Here is a 23,746-nt window from a genome sequence, read left to right on the forward strand (position 1 = left end):
AATTAAAAATTGCCAGAACAAAAAAAAAAACGACCAGAATGAAAAGAAAAGACAAAGAAAAGCAGGGTGCGTTGAGATTGGCAATTATTTTTGAGAGAAGTTCACACTTCACATTCATACATACATATATCAATTTTATGTCAATCAAACAAGTTAAGAAAGTTAGGAAATGTTCAAAGGACCCAGATTCAAGTGTGAGTCAAACTACAGCCCGTGAGCTGAATGTGTCTTGTAAATGTTAGTAAATTTTAATGTTTAACCTGAAGTACAGAATCAGACGGGTGAAAAGATTCTAGGAGATGTGAAGTGGAAGCAGTTGAAGACTTCCTTCTGGAGGAGGAGTGGGCGATGGACACTTGAGGCAGGTAATTTGTTTTCCAGAAAATTGCTGGGCAGTTGGACCTATGTGCCTCTGAGAGCTCTCAGCTAAAAGACTGTATTTATAGAACTTATACGTTTCAATTTGGTCAGAAAAACATCTCATTCTATAAGTCAACCTATCATAGCAATATATCAACTTTAAATCTTGTCAAAACAACCAAATAGAGAAATTTAAAGTTAAATGTTTAAAGGATCTAAACCATGTGTGGACAAGCTACAGCCTGTGGGTCGAATACGTCCTGCTAAATTTTAGTAAATTTTAACGTTTAAACTGACATACAGTTGTATTTCAGATAAATGTGTTTTCATGTGAACACTATAATACTTTAAAAACACTAGGTAATAGCAGTTGCACTTTTTCTAATTAATCCTGATCAATAATTTTAATATATATATATATTAGCAAAAGTAACCGTCGTTGACTGGGTTCAAAAACAGCCTACAGAAAATGGACTCTGATTTATGAAAGTATGATAGGTTATGAAAAGGAAGGGTTGTAAATTTGAGTTGAATTTGGGGGTATCAAAACCAAAGCAAAATATGATGAAAGTAAAAATAAAATAGATAAACCCCATAATTTATTATACCATACTTGTTCACACTGAAACACTTATCACAATATTCTGTGGATCTATATTAAAAAACCTTGATAAACTTCGTGACATATTTACATTCTAGGGAGATCAGGTGCGAACGAACACCCCATAATTTTATTATACCATATTTCTTCAAACTGAAACATAATAATCAAAGTATACTTATTTCAGATAGATATGAAAAGTCTTTATTAAAGTTTGTCTCTATTTCCATTCTATAGAGGCCACGCGCGAACGCAGACCCCCACAATTTTATTATACCATTCTTATTTAAGTTAAAACATACTTATCAAAAGTATTCTTATGTACATCTATACACTTGTAAACGTTTTTTTTTTAAATTTTTAAATTTTTTTTATTTCCATACTTTGTGGACCAGGCGCGAACGCAGACCCCACAATTTTAATGAACCACCGTTCTGCCAGATCAAATATACTCATTCCCGTGTTATGTAATCAGTTTTTTAAAATAGTCAACCATATAGGAGCCTATTCGTGACCAGACACCTACAGACACTGGCGTTTCATCCTTTCGAGAATCAGTGCAGGGTGTAACGATTAACACCAGTTGATAGATTCGAACGAAGTGACAGAAGTCATCCTTGGATTTATTAGCAAGGATTCAATCCATTCAGCTACCGTTAACCACGAGAAATGCTGTTGAATTTCAAACATTTTTTAAATGCTTTTTAACGTCTGTCAGAGTCATTTAATCATATGATGATCTGCGCATAATATATATTACTACTTTTTCACCAAAATTATTTTATTTTTACTTATACATTTAAATTCGGTAATGTTCATATACCAATGAATAAAATTCAGTAATGTTCCCCTCCATGTAGAAAAATGCCCAGTTGAGGATGAAGGAATTAATGTTTTTGGCCAATTTTTGGATAGTTGTCTTCCGAAGGGTCGAGCTTCAAAATTCAATAAAATCAAAGTCAATATTAATTGACTCAATTAAGCTTCATAATTATCAGTTTTCATAATCGAGCAAGCGTTTTTGTAAAAACAAAGACAAAATTTTGTTGTCTTAATTTTTACAAAAATATATATATTATATACATACACATTTTTGATATTGAAAAGTCTGGCACGAGTGAACATCGCATCCCAAATAAAAAATTCTGATATTCTTATGCAAAAATTAGAAAACAATTTTGGTGCTTATTTAGAATTACACTTAAAAAAAAAAATCTTTATGATGTTCATACTGATCATGGAATGAAGATTTCATATTCCAAAAAACACATAAATTGAACAAGTAGGTTTTCTTTAAAACTAAGCAAATAAAAATTTACAATTTTTAGCGATTTCATACTAAATGTATTCATTATAAGGTTGATTTTGATAGTTGTCTCCCCCTTATTTATACATCATGGAGGACCAAATTTTTTTTTTTTTTACATGGGGTTCACCACTTATTGTGTGTACAGTAATCAATGAGATAGTATTGTAGTAATCATTAGTATTGGAGGTTTGATAGAGTGTCTTACTTAAGGGGGCGGTTTGTCAGGAGTTTGTTTATGTTGGACTTGAAGATATCCAAGTTGTAGTCAGGTGGGAAACAGGCAAGCGGCAGAGAGTTCCAATGGCGTGAAAGAAGCTTTGCTCATGGAATCTACGTTTGGATTTAGGCACAGATAAAGACTGGGGAAAATTATTGACAGTAGTTTCAGCCAGACGGGTGTTTCTCGTGAAAGATTGGCGAGGGGGGATGAGAGATCGGAGCTCAGACGAGCACTTGCCATGGGGAAATAACGATAAAACAAAGACAGGCTCACGTTTCTTCTGTGGGAGAGAGGTTGCAGGGAAGAGAAAAGGGCATCCCCCACTAAGCCACAAAGTCTATTTTGTACTATCAAGGCAGGATAGGCTGTTTTTAGCAGCTCCTGCTCAGATGTGGCAGCAGTACTCCATCCTTGGACGTACTTGGCTTTTATACAGATAGAGAATTGCATCAGTAGTGAGATATCTTCTGGAGCGGTAGAAGGATCCCACCATTTTCCCAGCGTCCTTGGCAACAGACCTGATGTACGTGTTCCATTTCAGATCAGGAGTAAAGGTTATGTCTGGCTTATTCATAAAATTTGATTTTGTTAGTTAAATAAAAAACTACTTGATCAATTTACATAATTGTTGGAATATGACATCTTTGTTCTATAACGAGTCCATACATCAAAGATTATTCTGTATTTTTTTAATAAGTAATTATAAATAAGCACAAATATATTTTTAATTTTTGGCAAGGATACTTATTTTTGCACGACAAAAGTATATTTGAAATTTTTTTACTTTGAATGCGATTTTCACCTGTGTGCCATATAGTATAAGCACTTACTCTTCGATAATCTTTATCACTTTTTTGTAATATGACATGTCCGTTCGATGACAGGTATGTACATCCTAAACATTTTTCTGTATTTTTTTTTTTTTTTTTTTTTTTTTAAATTAGGTTGAATTATAAATAAAGTTTTTCTTACCTGACTTTGTTCTCATAGCCACCATAAAAAAGATGTTGACGAGAGCACCATTCGGTCAGTACAAAATGGAGGGCGGGTTTGCCAGTTGGCCCAGGAACAGTTGATAAGAAAGCAAGCACAGCTTCCATTTGAGTGTGAATCAAATGAGCGAATATCATCACCAAACTCTACAAAACATAAAGACGATCCTCTAGTTAAGCCATTTGTTCAACTCCAGTTTTAGCTATATTCAAGAAACCTATCCTCCCCATTTTTGACTTCCGCTTTCTGCTGCCAGTGTATACCATAAAAAGGTACGATCTGATCTAACGTTTATGTAATGGCCTTTAGTTTCTTTTAAACTGAAAATTCAATGTTTTTGTTAAAAATTGATTTTTTTTTTTTTTACACGGAAGACACCACTTATCAAGGCCTGGAAGCCACCCGAGGAGGAGGAGGAGGAGGAGGAAAAGGAGGGGGAGGTCATTGTGCGTACAGTGATCAATGGGATAGTATCGTAGTAATCGTTAGTATTGGAGATTTGATAAAGTGTCTTACTTAAGGGGGCAGTTCATCAGGAATTTGTTTATGTTGGACTTGAAGACATCCAAGTTGTAGTCAGGTGGGAAACAGGCAAACGGAAGAGAGTTCCACTGGCGTGCACTTCTAAGAAAGAAGCTTTGTTCATGGAATCGACGTTTTGGTTTCGGCACAGTTAAAGAGTGAGGAAAATTTTTGACAGTGGTTTCAGTAGTCGGGTGTTTAGTTTATTTTATATTACTCTATTGAATAACGATTCCAAATTAAAAAAAAAAAAAAAGTTAAAAATATTAAAAAAACTTTTATTTATGTATAAATTATATTATGAATAATAAAAACTACATTTTTTGAAAAAAATAAATAAAAACGTATGCACACACATATAATATATATATATATATATATAAAAACCATTTCATGAATAAGACTCATTTGAGTATTTGTAAAAACAAAAAACGACAACAGAAAAGAAAACATTTCAAAGTAAATATAAACTTTTGAAATATATTTGGTGCATATCTAAGATATTCGAGTTTCCAGTCCGGTCTGCAAGTTTGATGGGTACGGAATATTTTTTTAGCGGTGATTGGGCCAGGGTATTCCTGTTGTCACATTTACCCCCCCCCCCCAAAAAAAAACAGACTTAATGATAAAAGTCATAAAAATAATATCTTAATTTTTTTTTTTTTTTAATACTTATGAGTGTTAGATTTGTAATCGATGAGATTAACATGATAAAAGAAAAACCAGGTGTTCGGTGTGATTTAAGAGGAGAGGGGGGCATTTGCGTAACAGTCACCATTTTTCCCCACATTTCCACAGCAACGTGTGGCCAAGTACCACTAGTTCAAAATAAAAACCATATATACTTATTATAACACATTTTAAAAAATAAAAACCATATATACTTATTATAACACATTTTAAAAAATAAAAACCATATATACTTATTATAACACATTTAAAAAAATAAAAACCATATATACTTATTATAACACATTTTAAAAAATAAAAACCATATATACTTATTATAACACATTTTAAAAAATAAAAACCATATATACTTATTATAACACATTTTAAAAAATAAAAACCATATATACTTATTATAACACATTTTAAAAAATAAAAACCATATATACTTATTATAACACATTTTAAAAAATAAAAACCATATATACTTATTATAACACATTTAAAAAAATAAAAACCATATATACTTATTATAACATTTTATTAAAAACACACATGCAACACATAAAAATTGAAGTTTGTAGAACAAGCATTTGACTAAAATTCCTGGATTCTGATTCCAACTCTATACCTAGAGACTAATAGTGATGCTCAAAAAAGAAAAAAATTAAACACACATTTAAACTCCATGCTTAGGGACAAACAGTAATCTATATATCTATAAAAGTGAAATTGTCTGTGTGTGTGTGTGTGTACATTTCCCTACCAAATTACTTTGTCAATTTTCAGTCTACAGACTCGAGATTTGACACAAGGAGTATTGAGATTTGGGAAAATCTTTTTAATCTGTTTTCGACCAGAAATTTGGCTGTCAAGGGGTCAAAGTTCAACGATTTGACCCTTGAAAACTGTACCAAAGTCCTACACCAATTTTGGGTCTAAACACTTTAAACAACAAAAAAAAAAAAAAACTTACCTGTATTACACTTAATGTTTCCGACCGTTGTATTTTGCCCAAGACTGACCTAAGCATCAAGTCGAGGTCTTCTCCAAGTTGAGAACCAACTTTACTTATTACCACGGAAACAAGTTTGCCAACAAACGTAGCAGTAAATTCTGGCGTCTTTGGATCAAGTAACTTGGCTATTACTTGTACAATGTAGAATAAGCCATTTTTACCTGAAAAATAATTTTTAATCTTTAAAACAAACTTTAAGATTTTGAACTTTTTTTCAACTAAATTTTCACGAATACAATTTATTACAATTATCCTAAAAAGTTAATATCCTTTGTCCAGAACCCCAACACATTAGAAAACAAAAATAAAGTATATGATATATATATCTATGATAAAATGAAAATACCATATTCCAAAAATCACGTAAATTGATCAAGTTGTTTTATTTTTATAATCATTAAACTATTAATGGGAATTTGTAAGCATTACAATATAAATGTTGCAAGTTTGAATTATTGTTAAGTTATCTTCATTTGTTTCTTAAATTAAAACAAAAAAATAATTGATAAAGTTATTTGATTTTTAGGATATACTAGCGTTGCCCGGGTGTTTTTAGGTGTGTGCATGATAGCCACTAAATGAGGTCATCGCGGGAACGTTACGAGATGGCATGGCAGTATTTTATTTTTTATTAAATTACGTATTTCATTTCCTGTCTAGACATCTCTCTCTATCTGTTTGCGTTTGTGTATGTCTCTCTCTCTCGTTTCTTCTTCCTTACTCTAAAGACTGGAAAATGGCGTCTGGCTGTTTATATTTTTAAAAACTTTGATAGTTAATATTTTTTGTAAGCGTATTTTTCTTTTACTTTACATGTTTGGCTTGTTATTTTTCATTTAACTATCGTATCTAACTATTTTGAATGTGCTAATAAATTTGATAACGTTGCCATAGCGTAGAAGTTCATAGTTTAACTTTAATTATTTTTTTTTTTACCGATAACATTTTTAAATTGTAAATTCAGACTGCCATTAGAGCTTGCTGACATCAAGATCACGTGACATGACTCAGCGGGTTTTAAATACAAGTTGACCCAAAATAAACGGCCGCGTGTATACTTTATGTAGAAGAGTTGGCACCTGTATTTTTGGGGGCAGTTATAAATCGAATTAAAAATATGTAATGTTTAACATTAAAATGGCACTAGCCCACAAGTCCAAAGAGACCCAGGCTTGGCTTCAGAAGGAGTACTACATTATACCTGCTGAATACTTTGTTTGGTCATACGTCAAGTACATCACCAACATAACCTCCTACAACACCAAAGAGCCTGATTGCCGTATTTGATGAGTATTCGTCAAGCTCTGCCGACGCTTGTAGAAAAGGCACGCTCCTAGTTCCAGACCCATATGGAGGCAGTGATTGAGGCTGAAGGCAGCTACATTTAATATATGTCAGCTCTACTACATAAGAGACTTGGCCTTTTGGCCAAGATCAAAGTGTAGTATCTGTTCTTCAGATGCAGCACTTCCATTTCTCGTTCTCTTTCAGTGGAGGAGAAATCCTTCACGACTGAGACAATCTTTATTTTTGTACCTTTTCTGCACGTTAAAAAACGACCCTGTCCCGTGGGGAGGCACTGTAAATAGGTACTACATAATCAAGTTACCTGAATTGATTTTTTTCAATAAAAGTTTTAAAATAAAGCTGTAGTGTTGTTTTCTTTAGGGCAACAACTTTATCGTTCCAATCTGTAATTCAAAATATTTTTATAGCAACAATATGATATTCACCAGTTCGATATAAATTTTTGGTTTCCAAGAAATATTGATAAAAAATGTAATTGCAAACATGATCAACGTGTAAAAAAAAAATTGTGACATAAAGATGATTATTTCAGGTCAAGTTATACCTACCGTGTTCATCTTGCCATACGGTCAACTGGTCAAGACCGACAGAAGCAAACGCACGTAGACACTCTCCGCCACTCTATAAAAAAAAGAAATAAACCTTTTAAGTACGGTACATGCATGTGTAATACTGCATATTTAGTGGGGTGCATAAAAAAAAAAAAAAAAATACATACATTAATCCCAATATAAATAAAATGCACAGGTTGTTGCTAATAAAGATGTAAACATGTGCAATGTTGCATGTTTACTCTGGTGCATGGTTGTAATGAAAGTACACATGCCAGCAATGAACAAAATATTCAGCTTAAAGGAGAGAGAGAGAGAGAGAGAGAGAGAGAGAGAGAGAGAGAGAGAGAGAGAGAGACTTCCTAAGAAATGGTTAATATCCTCTTGGATACAAGGTTTTTATGCTATAATCATGAACCACTTGAAAGTTAGTGCTTATCCCAGATGGCAAGCCTCATAGCCAATTTTTATGTCCACAAATTACCAGCTGATGATCTCAAGTGATACGGATATGATCCAGTTGTGTCTTTATTATTTTCAGAAACAGATGGGCCTTTGAGGCCCAAGCTGACATACTGTGTTCAGTGATAAAATGTTGGTTTTAATTTAAATTTGTATGTTTTTTTGTTTTTTACATAGGCATCACTATGATGAATTGTAATGCATGTTTAGTGGGATGTCTAAATAAACTAGCAGGGAAACCCAACGTGGCTCAGGATCGAATTAAAAATCAACAAATGTTCAAATACTTTTATTGTCATCGAAATTAACAAAATTGCCCATTTGTCAATCAAATCAATTGATTGCTTGCTTGCTCTAGTTGGAGACCCACCGCGATGCACCAGGAAAGGAAGCTTCACATGCCTCCCTGCAGTGACTTAGTCCAGTACACAATTCATCGTAATCTATATTGCACTTTAAAGAACCTACTGTTAATTTTATGAAATTATTTTTATACATAATGACTTGTATTAAAGTTTAAAATGCAAAAGTCAAGTACCATGGTTCAACTGTGCATAAACAAACCTTTATTTTGAAGGCATCCCTCTTGATTTTATATGCCAGGCCCTTCTACTTGTGTGATGATAAAACTTGCGATGTTAGGCTGTATAAATATGTGACCTTTGCTCAAAATTCGACTTTTTTTAATGGGATTTCTTCGATTATCAATACTTATCGGAGGTATTTTGATATAAAACCTAAAAAAAACCCTCCTAGGCACATAAAAAGTACATGTTCGTGAAATTTCAAAAATAGGCCCAGCTGTTTTGGAGTCCATAGAGAACGAGCTCACACAAAGTGAGTTATATACATTAATCCTAGTACAAATGAAATGCACAGGCTAATTAGGTGTAGGGTTAAATTAAATTACAAATGACCAAACAATAAGTAGCAGTTGTAAATACAAATATTTTTATATTAAAAAAAGTGTCAGGCGGAAAGATGTATGTGAGTTCATTATAAGTAGAGAAATTACTGGAAATTTGTAAAAATTTATTTTGAATGGCTCGAGGGAGAACCACCTGCCTTTCCCCCATTGAGTGATCACTGGTCATGATTTGTGTGAAAAGTCTTGGTAAGTAAATGAATAATAAACTAACACAAAATTAGTCTGTTGGATTTTCAAAATCAGACCCATTTAAAGTTGACAAATCAGATTTTGCCTTTGACTAGCCAATTTACATTTGTTGCACCATATTATTGGCAATAATAATTGGCTTTGCTATAATTAATTTAAAAAGTTACTTAATTTCGCCCAAGTAATGGCTAATATAAAACGTTACAAAAAGAATGTGAACATAAGTTTATAGATGTGCAAAGAAATAAACATTTTAAAACGAAGATCGCTGGAAAAACGGTTAGATCATTCCGCTGCTCCAGTAGGTATCTCACTGCCGATGCAATCCTGTATCTGTATAAGCCAAGTACGTCCTAAAATATGGAGTACTGTTGCAACATTTGGACAGAAGCTGCTTGGCACACCCTATCCAGCATTGATTGAGTTCAAAACCAGCTTCGAAACCTAATTTTCTCTTCTCTGCAACCTCTTTCCCACAGAAGAGACCTTGGGAACCTGTCTCTGCTCTATCATTATTTTCACAGCAAGTGCTTGAATGAACTCCAATGTATAGTCCTCGCCCTTGCCAAACTTACACAAAAAAATACAGATTTCATGATTAAAGCTTCTTTCCCAGAATTGCCCGCCTGTGGAACACTGTTCTGCTAGCCTCCTTCCCGGTTGAATGACATAATAGCCTTCAAATCCAATGTAAACAATTTCTTGTTGAGCCGCCCCCATAAATAATCAAATGGTACCCAATTTACACCATTAATGATTACTACACTACCAACTTACATTCATTAACCTTTATCCTCGAGTTGCCTTTGGGTCTTGATAAGTGGTGTAAAAAAAAAAAAAAAAAAAAAAAAGAAAAAAAAAGAAAAAAAATTAAATTTTTTTAAATAAAATAAAATGTTATTGCATTGCAGACAAGACAGAGCTAATAAAAAGATAGATATTATTCCATTGCGGACAAGATAGAGCTAATAAAAATACCTGCATGGTCGAGTTGTCTTCTGTTTGCAAAGTACAGTGCACAGAGGCTGGAAATGCATTTTGAATTAAAGCATCGCTCAGTGGAGACTTGCTGCCACGGATTAGGGTTTGCAGAACATCGAGTGCAGCCTGAAATACAAAATACTCAAATCATTGATCAATTTATTCTTAGAAGATTTCATTACATAGATTTTTTTTATTGGGGGGGGGGGGGATAAAACATACACACGCATTAAGAAATCTTTAACAAAATTCAAGCTTAAAAACTAGCGAGGCTTTAAAGTTAGAGCTGAATAGCATTTAAGCTAACATACCAACCTTTGATCCTGACTTATTAATTTTCAGTTATTGTCACAATAATAATGTACTTTGTTACAGTATATTTAAGAATTATATAGACAACTGGCAATATGCAAACATTTTCGAATAATAAATAAATATAAAAATAAAGATAAATAAAAATGAAATAAAAATAAAAAAAGGAATAATTTATTTTTTGACAATAAAAGAGTTTTCTCCCTTACAACTAAAATTTCATTTCTTTTGCTGCATAAGTTATAAAAAAAAATATTAAAAAAATGTACAAACAAATAAAAATTAAAATACTGGATAAAGACAGCAATTGCATGCTCAATTTTTAAAAACTAAAAAGAAATATCATCACACTTAAATGAGATACATGATTTTTATTGTATGCTTTCAAAGATCATATATGAAAAGTGGTTTAGTTTTGTTTTACGGTATATCAACCATTTTCGGGTTATTTAATATAGAATACAATAATTTTTAAAAATATTTATTATTTCATGAAATTTGGTTTGATAACTTTGTAGAATAAAACTTGTATTTTTTAAGATTTTTAACTCTACAAAACAGAGTTTTGCCAATGGGAAAAAATGAGCAATAACATGAATGCTTGGTGCATTTTCATTCAGGAGCCAATATCTATAGATAGCTTAATATGGTAAACACACACACACACATTTGCAAAGCTTTCATATTAAGTAGAGACCCTCCTCCCCCACCATTAATAGCTCCATCAAAGTTCCCTATTTAAATCCACTTCGTCAATCATTTATGTCTGTCTGTGTTCAGTTTATTTTAATATTTTATCCTGATCAATATTTTTAGTTTTAGTTAATCGAAGGGCAGTTGTCTCTTTGTGTTTTGAGCGTCTAGCTAGAAGTTAAGAACTACAAAAACACCCAATATTTTATTTTATTCATTTAGTAAAATTTGAACATAATTATGTTATTCGTGTTATTTGGATTCATCGGACTACTGTTCTCATCTTGAGTGTGATTTTCACGTTTTGCTCGATGTAACCCCCCCGGCCTTCTTCAGATGTATCTTGTCGAACTCGGGAATGCTTCTGTTGAACTCGTCCTAATTCTCAAGTTCGACAAGATACACCTGTAGAAGGTCGGACGTTACGTTGATCGAAACATTGCGAAAATCACACTCAAGATGAGAACAGTAATCTGATGAATTTAAATAATACAAACAACATAATTATATGTTCAAATTTTACTAAATAAATAAATAAAATAAATGAATAGAAAAATAAATAAAAAATAAAATAAAACTTACAGCTGGTAATCCAGGCAGTACTTTATCGGAAGGGGCTTGGAGAATACTGATAAGGGTCGGTAAAAGACGCTGTTGTAATGGTAAAGTGACTTGGACATTTTCAGCTAATACCCCTACCAGATCTTCTACTAAACTGACGATTAAAGGATCTGAAAAAGAAAAAAAAAAGTTTAATCATATTTTTATAATTATTAACATGTATATTTAGACATCATAATGAATATCACTTGACCCATTAAAAAAATGAAATCATATCACTTGACCCATTAAAAAATGAGAGATCATAATGAATATCACATGACCCATTAAAAAAATGGCATCATAAGCAATATCACTTGACCCATTAAAAAGAAAATAAGAGATCATAATGAATATCACTTAACCCATTAAGAAAATGACATCATAATGAATATCACTTGACCAAAAAAACGAGAGATCATAATGAATATCACATGACCCATTTAAAAAAATGGCATCATAAGCAATATCACTTGACCCATTAAAAAGAAAATAAGAGATCATAATGAATATCACTTAACCCATTAAAAAATGACATAATCAATATCACTTAACCCATTAAAAAAATGACATGATAATCAATATCACTTAACCCATTAAAAAAATGACATCAGAATCAATATCACTTGACCCATTAAAAAAAATAAGATAACAAATTAGCAAAATAAATCTATTACATAAATCTCAGTTGTCTGCATAAAACTTTTGTCATCAGCTCCGAAGCAGCATGAATGTGGTACTGTTATAAATAAACTCTGACATATCGAAAAAAAAAATATTGTACATTTTTCTTGTAGAAATGTCATCTCGTTTGAAGAGGAAGTCAGGAAAAACCTTGTTGTTGACAGTGTTTGTTAATCGCGTATGTGTGAATAGTCGATTTTGTGGTTTCATTTTAAAAAGCTAAATTTGCAATGTCATAACATCTGTGTTGTCATGGTCTGATTGATAATATGATCGCTTTGTAAGTTTGCGGCCAGCATGCAGCAATTTTTCTTCACTCTCTCCTATCTTTTAAAATTCTTAACTTTCTTACACGTGTTCACCACGTGGCATAACATGGCAGTTACATATAAATTATAAATATGTTTCAATGAAAACAATTAGAATGTGAGAGAGGAAGAGAGGTGGGGATTCAACTTACCGCTGCTATATTTCAGAAAAATTGCAATTGTAAGAGGAGTAACTTTAGACTCGATACTTGCAGTAAAATTATCATCGATCTGGAAATAAAAAGAATAAAATAAAAATAGTGATAAAAGTTTCTGCTTTTTTGTTGCTTTCAAAAGAGAAAATGCAGAAATAGGTGATCGTACAGATTAAGACTGATGAAAATTGCATTCCAAAGAACTCTTCAATATACGAAACAGGCAAAAATAAGTATCCACACTAAAGATTGGGAAAAATTATCAGGTAGAAGTTTTAATTTAGTTTAATTAACGTTAGTCCCATGGGGTGTTTTGTAACCCCAATTAAGTGCTTACAATTCCTAGTACTCTCCTGACTCAGTGAGGATATAGCACACATGGTATGGTACAGTTGTATCTCAGTTATCCTTGGAGGTGAATCAGATTGAAAAGTAATATTTATGTAATAAACTTATATTCATCTTTCTTGCTATTTCACTTTATGGAAACGTTTTGTGTTTATGTTTGGAGAGGACACATTCATTTTTCTTGCTATTACAATTCATGGAATCAGTTCATGTACATCATAGATATTAAAAAAATAACACAAACTGGTGTATCTTGTAGGTATTTTTTAAATAAATGCGATCTAAATCTAAGATTTTAAAACTTTTCCTTAGTTTTATATTTTATTATTTTACTAAAAAAAAAAAAATGGTAGCAGACAGGCAGGCTCGAACCCGTACCGCAAAGGAGAAAAAAACAAAACAAAAAACATGACAGCTACACTGTTGCACCCATCGCCAAACCAGAAATGACGTAAGCTTAAATTAAGGTTAGACAATCGAAAAGAGAGGATGACTTTCAAAAATATTTGGGAGGAAAAAAAAAACAAAAAAACGACCCCTCCCTGTAGAAAAGGGTCCGGTTGAGGGTGAAGGAATTAATGTTTTTAGCCAATTATTCAATATTTGTCGTCCGAAGGATCAAGCTTCAAAATGATACTGATACCGTGAAAATCGGTCACATCTATCGAAAGTTTTAGGTTGACATACAAACATACATGTAAACAGACAAGTGAAATTTTATATTAATATCAGCAAGATACAATTGATTCAAGCTCTTCAACAGAGATTGTGTATATGTGTGTGTGTGTGTGTGTATATATGTTTTATTTTTTTTATTATTACCGTTTTATCTGCTTGGTTACATAAGTTTCGGATGTTGGACCATGTTTATGATCCAACAGCCTCGTCAGACCTTACAGAAAAGGTTGTTAGTATTAGGAAGAAGTGTTTTAGAAAAAATATGAGAAAAAAAAAAAAGGAGGGGGGAAGGTATGCGTACTTGCGTGTGCGTTGGCGTATATATTAATTCTTGAAAAAAAAAAAACAAAAAAAAAACCTATTGTAAACTGAAATGAACATGTCAACCTATAGCGACTACGAAAATTTTAAATGGAACCCTGTACTTGTCAAAAACATGACATCTACGCTAACCCTTTCCCTCTCTCATCTACTTAATATACCTTGCTGAACAAGCAAAAAGCAGTCAAAATTTAAAACCTAAAAATTGAAACTCCTCCTCACTCTTTTTTTCTTTACCATCCTCTCTCCACCTCCCCTCCATATATCTCCACCCATGCCTATCTGAATCTGATACCCCCCCCCACACACAGTACAATCTAATGTATTTTAACCTTCAAAACTGAAATATTGCTAATACCCATCTCCCTCCCACTTATTATCTCCTACCCTCACCTTTTTTTTTCTTGTATTTTTTCTAAAACACTTCTTCCTAATACTAACAACCATTTCTGTAAGGTCTGACGAGGCTGTTGGATTGTAAACATGGTCCAACATCCGAAACATATGTAACCAAATAGATAAAACGGTAATAAAAAAATAAAACACATATTTGCTGTGCAATAGTATTGAGCACTCTCTTCAGGTTTTCACTAATTACCAGTTTTACCAAATATATATATATATATATATATATATTATTCTAAATCAGCAAGGCAACTATATTTTACAAAATAAGTACACTATAAACATTTTTGGAATGGGGTGTATAAACATTTCATGGGTGACTAATGTAGAGTTAAATTTCTAATCAATAATTTCTCTAATTTTTGATAAGGATACTTACTCTGGTGCTTCTTCGTTATAATAGCGAACATCGACATATTGAGTTTTAAGTAAAACCAATGGGACATACTTAATTGTCAGGTCACAGTAATGAACATATCCCAAAATTACGAAAAGCCATGAGGTAGAACATTAATTATTAATGAAAATAGTCTTCAAAGACAATTAACGAAAAGTTGAGTTTTGCTAAAAAAAAAAGGAAACTGGAGAGCTCGAATCGTAACAAGGGGGTTAATTATTTTCTGAAAAATTTGAAAATTTTAGGCCAATGTAGCAAAATTCAGCCTTGCCAATTATCTCCAAAAATTATTTTAATTAACAATTTTTTACGTTAACGGTTTTTGTCATTTTTGGATATGCTCATTACTGTGACATAACAAGTAGACAATATTGGTTTTACTTGAAATTCAATGTTTCGAATTTCGCTATTAATTTAACAAAGTGCTCTTATTTTCGATTAGTTTTTATTTTTAATGTGATTTTTATCTATCTGTATAAGCACCAATAAATATTCAGATTTTTTTTTTTTTCCAAAATAAAACAAGACTCACGGCTAATACAACAATCAAGGTTTCCAAACTAAGCGCCAAGACGTTAGCCGAAAACTGTGTGGTAATAGAGAGAAGGCCTTCGGTGATGTTTGGGAGAAAATTAAACAAAATTTGGGTGTTTCCACAATTTTTTAAATATTCACAAAATCCATAAACGGCTCTGACAGCAGATATCCTCACACTTGCAGGTTGGGATGGGTGAAGGCCAGTCATTGTAGCTTGGAAAAATCTGGAGAAAAAAAAAAAAAAAAAAAAAAAAAAAAAAAAAAAAAAAATTATTCAAAAGCCAAGTTATAATAAACGTTGATTTCCCTAAGACTTAACTTTTATTATAATTAGGTCTATGACAACAGCATATTCTTTTCCTTGTTTTGATTCTCATTGATATCTTGTATGTTTTTATGTAGAGTGATGTGGTTCTTGGTTGAATTATTATGTCTGTGTCAGATATATACTCGAGAGTTAATGGTTATATCTCATAGGATTAGTGAATCTCTCAACAAAGGCTTCTTTTCTAGGGAAATTGCTCTTGACATATCAAAGGCCTTTGATAAGTTATGGTATAAGGGCCTACTTCACAAGATTTCCAGCTAAGGTATAACTGGAAATGTTTTCTCAATTATTAAATCATTTCTCTCTGATAGGCTCATAAGAGTAGTGGTTGATGGGCAGAAAGCAGAGGCCCACAGTTGCTGGAGTCCCTCAGGGGTCCATCCTGGGCCTAACTCTCTTCCTGATCTCCCAAAACACATACTTAAATCATTCGTTGACATCTATGCTGATGACACGACCATCTATGGCAACACTTCAAAGGCTGTAAATGACAAAGTTCTCTGATTCTCTCTCCTCTGATCTTGAGCGAGTGGTACAGTGGGGGAAGAGGTGACTGGTTACTTTTAATGTATCTAAACCCAAACTTCTATCTTTACATCAACGCTCTGACCCCATCTGGCATCAATTGAAATGGATGGCTCTCGTCTTGAGGAGGCTCCATGTTTTGACAAGCTTCTGGGTTTGACCTTTACTCCTGATCTGAAATGGAACACGTACATCAGATCTGTTGCCAAGGTCGCTGGGAGGATGGTGGGATCCTTCTACCGCTCCAGAAGATATCTCACTACTGATGCAATTCTCTATCTGTATAAAAGCCAAGTACGCCCAAGGATGGAGTACTGCTGCCACATCTGAGCATGAGCTGCTAAAAACAGCCTATCCTGCCTTGACAGAGTACAAAATAGACTTTGTGGCTTAGTGGGGGATGCCCTTTTCTCTTCCCTGCAGCCCCTCTCCCACAGAAGAAACGTTGTCTTTGTATTATCGTTATTTCCCCATGGCAAGTGCTCGTCCGAGCTCCAATCTCTGGTCTCCCCCCTCGCCAATCTTTCACGAAAAACACCCGTCTGGCTGAAACCACTGTCATTAATTTTCCCCACTCTTTATTTGTGTCTAAATCCAAGCGTAGATTCCATGAGCAGAGCTTCTTTCTTAGAAGTGCATGACTGTAGAACTCTCTTCCGCTTGCCTGTTTCCCACCTGATTACAACTTTGATGTCTTTTAAGTCCTGATGTACCGCCCCTTTAAGTAAGACACTTTATCAAATCTCCAATACTAACGATTACTACGATACTATCCCATTGATTACTGTACACGCAATAACCCTTATCCCCGAGTGGCTTCCGGGCCTTGATAAGTGGAGACTTCCATGTAAAAAAAAGAGTCAAAATAATGGAAGAATATGTCGTTGGCCTAGCCCTAATTATAATCATGCAAAGATACATGTCACTTGTATAAAAAAATGAAATAAAAACTTAACTTAGCTCAAATTAGCCATACTTTGCAACTTACTCATCAAGTAAATTATCAACTACAAATTTCTGGTCTATTACTTTCAACCTCAGTGCTACTTGACGTGTCATTCTCTGATTTTATATAGTTTCTATTACCCCCCCCTTCTGTCCCACACTCTTTTTCCGTTTATTAATCAGTTTACAAACTCTGTTGAAATAATTTTTATTCAATTGTTTTAATTAGAAATGCTAAATAAAAGGTAAAAATAAATAAATAAAAAGTCCTATAACAAAATTTACAATTTTGATGTATTTTCAAAAATCTACGAACATAATTTTATTTTTCAGTCAATTTAGAAAAGAAAAATTCAAATTTTTGTTTACTTTTCCATTATTTCAGGATCCATGACAGATGCAAACCGGCTCCCAGTCCAAAGACATCGACCAATTAAAAATGGTGAGACTGAAATGAAAAAAAAAAAGGGAGAGGGAAAAAAGAAAAAGTTTTTACTAAATGTTGTACTCAAAAGTTCTCTTCCTATCACTCATAACACTGGGAACAAATTTAACAGGCAATCTTTCGATAACCAACAATAGTAACTGATATTTGAAGTATTTTCCAGGCTAATTTAAATTGGGTTAAAAAAACAAAGCAAAAGCATTTTTCAATAATGATTAATTCTAGCTTTTCTCTGCATATTCTGAACAAAATAATTAAGGTATAGCTAAAAAACAAAACATGACTTATTTTAATTGAAAACAAAATTTCTAAAGCAACTCTGAAATCGCTTTGTTGATTCCATTTTTTTTTTTTTTTTTTTTTTTTTTAATTTTCTTATTTTGTTCTAACTCGGGATGGAGCATCTCATTGGATGCCAGATGCCTGCTATCTTATACATTTCAATAGAGAGATTTTAAGATTTAACTCTTTCTTGTTTATATCTCTTGAACTTGGTCCATCAGGATCTTCCCAAGATTCCAGTTTCTTTTTCATGTTATACATAAAACCCTGGTATTTTATTTTGTTCAATGTTGTATGCAACCAAACATCCATTACGGTACATGTAGTTAAAAGCATCAACATTTCCTAATTGCCACAGTGATTTCATTATTGCACTATACATAATTAGAGGTTCCGAGTTCAAACATTATCTGAGGCATAAGTATTTTTTTAAATTCTAATTTTCTCACAAAAACATTTCAAATTATAAAATCAATTTTGTCTTACTTTTTACTAGCAGGGCCACCCAGCATTGTCTTTTTATTATTATTCAATTTTCACCCGGAACAAGGCAAGTGCCACTTTGAAGTAGGGGGATACTATCGGGAACATAATGAAGGGAGATGAGTAGAAAGATTTTTGTTCACATTACACTTGAACTTCTGCATATCAGTACAGTTGGGAAAGCAGTATCCCGGAAGGGAGTTCCAAAGACTTGCAGTTCTGGGAAAGAAACTATTGGAGTAAAAGGCTTTCTTACACCTAGGGATCTTTACTGTAAAGGGGTGGGACTTAGTTGCTTGTCGTGTTTGTCGGGAGTAATCACGTCGAGGAGGTACAAGTGCTTGCAGTTCGTCAGAGCATTCACCATCAAAGTATTTGTAGAACAGGCAGAGGGATGCAACATTTCGTTGATGAGACAGAGGCTGAAGCCTAGATTACAGTTCAGGACCTATTAGGTTGGCAACTCTTTGGAAACTTGTCTAGGAGTGAGAGACAAGCAGCAGATGCACCAGCCCAAATGTAACAACAGTACTCTATACATGGGCGAATGGTGATCTTATAGAGGTACAGGATACTGCCTGGGTCAAAAGTGTAACATAATTTCTTTCTTTTTCCCTCCTTGCCATCACACCCCTCTTCTTTGCCCAGTCCATTCCTCTCTCTGAACATAGACACACACAGGGAGAGAACTTGAATACTTACTACACACTGTCCTTGAGTGTCTAAGATCTCTCTGTACAGGGGTTTGTCAAAACAACCTGGCATGAGCATACTTTTCCTTACAAGTAAACATTGACTTAATATTCAAAATCATATTTCGTATTCGCAATCCAAATAAGATGGCTAACCCACACTTGCTTTTACAAAGAATGGTACACTTTCTTTAAGTGATGTTACCTCAAGTAACACCATGAAGCTGGATACTCCACCAGACTAGATGAATTCTTGTCCTAGAATTCAGTAAGACCAAAAAGAAATATTTACGATAACATATTTAAAATGGTCAATTGAGGAGAAAAAACTTATGTTCCCAACATCGTTACTAATTTGGCGTTTGTGAGGTAAAAGAGAACTTTAATGGAATACTCGAATATCTATGTGTCTTGTATAGAGATTAAGTGTTAGCCCCAGGAAAGATGTCCTATAGTAAGCCCTTATGTTTAAAGTGGCAATATGCCTTGTATGGGATGAAAAAGTTATAAAAAAAAAAAAAAATTTTTTTAAAGTCATTTAGTAAAAAAAACAAACAAAAAAAAACCCCATCCAAATGCAACTTTATTTTTTATTTATTTTTTTAAAACTTAATTGTAGAATTTTCATGCATGTTTACAGATTGTAAGATGTGTTATCTATGCATTTGTTATTGTAACTTTTACTTAGCCAAAGCTGCTAATTTTAAGGCTTGGTCTATGTATTTTTTTAGGCTTAAAAGATAAAAAAAAAAAAAAAAGAAGAAGCTTACTTTGCTTATGGTGAAAAAAAAGAAGAAAAACTCAGTTGGTATGGCCATGTCATCTGTCATGGATATCGTCAGCTACCATACTTTCTAACTTCCGGTAAGGTGACTAGCTCCCTCCGTTTTTTTTTCTCTCACGCATATATTTCCCCTGTGCATGTACTCTTTTTTTATTACATTTTTCTGATCATTTTTTTTTTTTTTCATTTAATTGAAAAGTTTTTTTTGGTCTTATTTTAATCAAGAATTTTTCAGATTAGTTCTTTTTTTTTTTTAAGGAATTATTAAAAAATTAAAAATCTTTTAAAACTATTTTAGGAATATTATGTGTTGGATACATTTTTTTATGTTTGAAATTTTGATTTCAATAATTTTATTTTTATACTTTCATAAACATTTTTGTACATAAATTTAAATAAAATACTTTTATTAAAAAACAAAAAGAAAATGTATTTTTATAATTTCATTAACATATTTCTTATAAACTTTCAAAATAAAGTAAAAACTTACTTTTTTAAATTCTGTTATTAAAAGTGCAAATAAAGACTAATTGTGTTATTTTTATCTTTTTATAAGTTTGCTAATTTTTACTGTATACTTTCCAATAATGTCCTTTTCTTATATTATATATTTCAATAAATCACTTCACAATAAAAATACTGAAGGACAATAAGAGTGAAGGAACTAATTTGCCTTGTCACTGCTTTCAGGAGTCACACCAGAAGTTGGGAAGTACATTAGCTGATTAAAACCCTTGTCAGTCATTTGAAAATCCATGGTGGGTTGCCTAAGACATTGAGGGGGTTAGTTGAAGAAGTACAAGTAAAATGGCGAGACAAAAAAAAAAAAAAAAAAAAAAACTTACCTGAACCAGCAGTCATATCAGCTAAAATCACAGATTCAATGAAGTGTTTGATATCAAATTGTAATTTTCCTTTTTTCAAATGATCCACAAATAAATTCCGGACGCTTCCCAAGGCTAACAAACAAGATTCATGGATCTTCCACCTGGTGAAAAATTAAAATTCATAAAGAAAGTTCTTGAAAATAATTATTTGATAGAGTTGATATTAAAAAACATAGTTCTTTACTACAAAAGACGTTCCAAAAACAATGTTATGTATTTGCTGCGACTGGTTGCTCAAAATGCGCGTTCCAGTCTATATATTACTGTTAACATCTATTTTTGTCACTGGTTCAAGATATATACACTTGGTTACTAAAATAGGTGACCAATTTGGTAATTCCAAGCACTGTATGTAAGCGGGCGTTGACACCTTCCTACAAGAGTTGCAAAAACCTAATGTCGTCCCCTTGACGGGATATACATGTGACTGAAGGCCGCTTGTGAATTTCATACTCTCATGGAACTTCCTCCTTCAAAGAAAGCTAGTTAAACACACATATACACTATACAAACACAACACAGTTGATCTATAAAATAATATTTTGTCTTTATTTCATACTAACAATCATGGATTTAAAGTTATAGGTGTTTAAACATCTTTGAAGGTACGTGGGATCGGTATGGATGTTATAAATGTCAAGCTTGCTCTCTGACTGCCCCACTTTCTCTTTGTGACAATTTATATAAAATATGCTTTCCTCATTGGAATGCTTAATATTTCCCATCGTCTATTGTTTAATATTTCCTTTGACCGATATCCTCTCACATATTTCTGGGCTAAATTATATTTTCCAATAGACGATGGTAAAAAGTCTGGAATTCTTCACATGGAATGCATCTGCGCATGTGCAAGCCATCAAATGCTTCTCTTCCCAGAGTCGCCTGCCAATTCAACAATAATGCTGCTCAAATTTTTTTTTATTCTGCCCAAATGGATCAGAGGGAATTGAAAATTGCAGTGCTTTGATGACTGAACTTATGCATTTATAACCTATCAGTAGATAGAGGTGTTCAGTCTTTACGGCTCCAGGTGAGCATTGTCTGAATACAGCAGTTTCAATCTTACCTAAGCAGGCCAGATGTAGTAAGACAACTGTGGAAGGCAGTAATTACTGTGGATAAGTTACAAAAAACAACACTCTTATCTGGCGTGGTTAATAACCTGAAGAAGGCCAGAGGATCAGTTTGCCGAAACGTGTTGAAACAGCAACAACTATGAAAATAAAGATAACAGCCATGGGGAGGGGAGGGAGAGAAAAGAAAAAAAAAAAAAAAAAAAAAAAAAAAGAACCACATCTTGCTTGTCACTGTTGTTCCACCCAGAGCAATAAACAGAAGTCAAATGATTGGAAATAAGAGAAAGTGAAAAAATCTTAGCGTACACCATAAATTATGGAAAATTATTGAATTGAATTTTAATAAAATTAATTTACTTTTCAAATTTCATGAACTGAATGACATTCATATTAAACAAGCTTGGTATAGAAGTTTGTTTCCCTTCTTCCAATGTAAAGATAGGTATGATTGTCATTCAGAGTAAATTGAATTTTTTAAATTAAAATTTGCCACTGGAGAGTCTTGTCCACAGAAGGAACGTTTTCTTTTAAGGGGGGGGGGTCATTTTTACTTTCGGCAACAGCACTTTTGCATATACCATCATAGAAATAATTTTTGCATATACCACCATAGAAATAATTTTTGCATATACCATCATAGAAATAAATTTTGCATATACCATCATAGAAATAATTTTTGCATATACCACCATAGAAATAATTTTTGCATATACCATCATAGAAATAATTTTTGCATATACCATCATAGAAATAATTTTTGCATATACCACCATAGAAATAAATTTTGCATATATACCATCATAGAAATAAATTTTGTACATATATAAATAAGCACGGGTTAGTGTTATGAGGTTTTTACAAGCAGGCGCAAAAAAAAAAAAAAAAAATAAAATAATGAAAAGTTATCAATAATCATGACTAACCAATTAGGGTTGCCAGCGTTTTTTTCAATCTCTGCTTGTTGGATGTGTTGGGTAAAGGCATTACACAAAGCTGGAGCGCTCTCATTTGGAAACTCTGTTGTTAAAGACTGAGAAAAAGAAATACAAAATATTAAAAATGTTTCGGTCAAACTTAAAGAATGCAGAGAAAAGAGAAAGTTTTGTTGAATATTTATTTCTAAGTCAGATCATAATCTTAAAGAGATTTTTAATAATTCTAATGTTAAATAAAATAACTTCATACTAGTGAACTAACCAAAAATATTATGAATACAAAAAACATTGTTTAGATAAAGGAAACAGAAAATTAAATATTTGCATAAAAACACAGACTAGTAATGAATGGGACAGTTCCAATACACCGCCATTCTGATACAATTACCGATTCTGTTGTAAATTCCTGATTTCAATAGAATTACAGATTCAGATTCTTTTAAAATCTCTAAATAATGAGCTAGAGTTTTTTTTTTTTTTCTCTTATTTCAGACCAGCAGCTCGTTGCTTGGGCCATATATAAAAAAAGAAAGAAAGAGTTGTGCTGGACTACACTTGCTAAATAATTTTTTTTGCTTACTCACAAGATTTGCTTTTCTTAGTAAAAAAAAAAAAAAAAAAAAAAAAAAAAAAAAAAAAAAAATTAGTTCACAACTTGATATGATTTTTGGAATACGACATCTTTGTTCAGTGACAGGTATTAGGTTGAATTCTCGACTTGTATAGAAAAAAAAATAATGACGTGTAAGTGACAAAAAATACACATCCGACAAACATGAAAAGTGATCACGCAATTTTATTGATGTACGGATTAG

General features: G+C 32.6%; 1 protein-coding gene across 1 annotated transcript in view; it reads right to left on the bottom strand.

Annotated features, from left to right (window-relative positions):
- LOC145249727 (importin-9-like) overlaps positions 1 to 23,746 on the bottom strand; it is a 66,992-nt gene that overhangs the window by 15,019 nt on the left and 28,227 nt on the right. Inside the window, exons 11-20 of the mRNA XM_080111629.1 lie at positions 22,920 to 23,026; positions 20,879 to 21,021; positions 17,717 to 17,795; positions 15,545 to 15,773; positions 12,861 to 12,939; positions 11,699 to 11,847; positions 10,109 to 10,237; positions 7,549 to 7,621; positions 5,651 to 5,853; positions 3,463 to 3,629 (exon numbers count right to left, since the gene is read on the bottom strand). Of these exons, the coding sequence (XP_079967755.1) occupies positions 3,463 to 3,629; positions 5,651 to 5,853; positions 7,549 to 7,621; positions 10,109 to 10,237; positions 11,699 to 11,847; positions 12,861 to 12,939; positions 15,545 to 15,773; positions 17,717 to 17,795; positions 20,879 to 21,021; positions 22,920 to 23,026 (1,358 nt within the window). The remainder of the gene's footprint in view (positions 1 to 3,462; positions 3,630 to 5,650; positions 5,854 to 7,548; positions 7,622 to 10,108; positions 10,238 to 11,698; positions 11,848 to 12,860; positions 12,940 to 15,544; positions 15,774 to 17,716; positions 17,796 to 20,878; positions 21,022 to 22,919; positions 23,027 to 23,746) is intronic.

Source organism: Euprymna scolopes, chromosome 28 (genome assembly GCF_053919585.1).
Source record: "Euprymna scolopes isolate OS-2025 chromosome 28, ASM5391958v1, whole genome shotgun sequence".
Taxonomy (NCBI): domain Eukaryota; kingdom Metazoa; phylum Mollusca; class Cephalopoda; order Sepiida; family Sepiolidae; genus Euprymna; species Euprymna scolopes.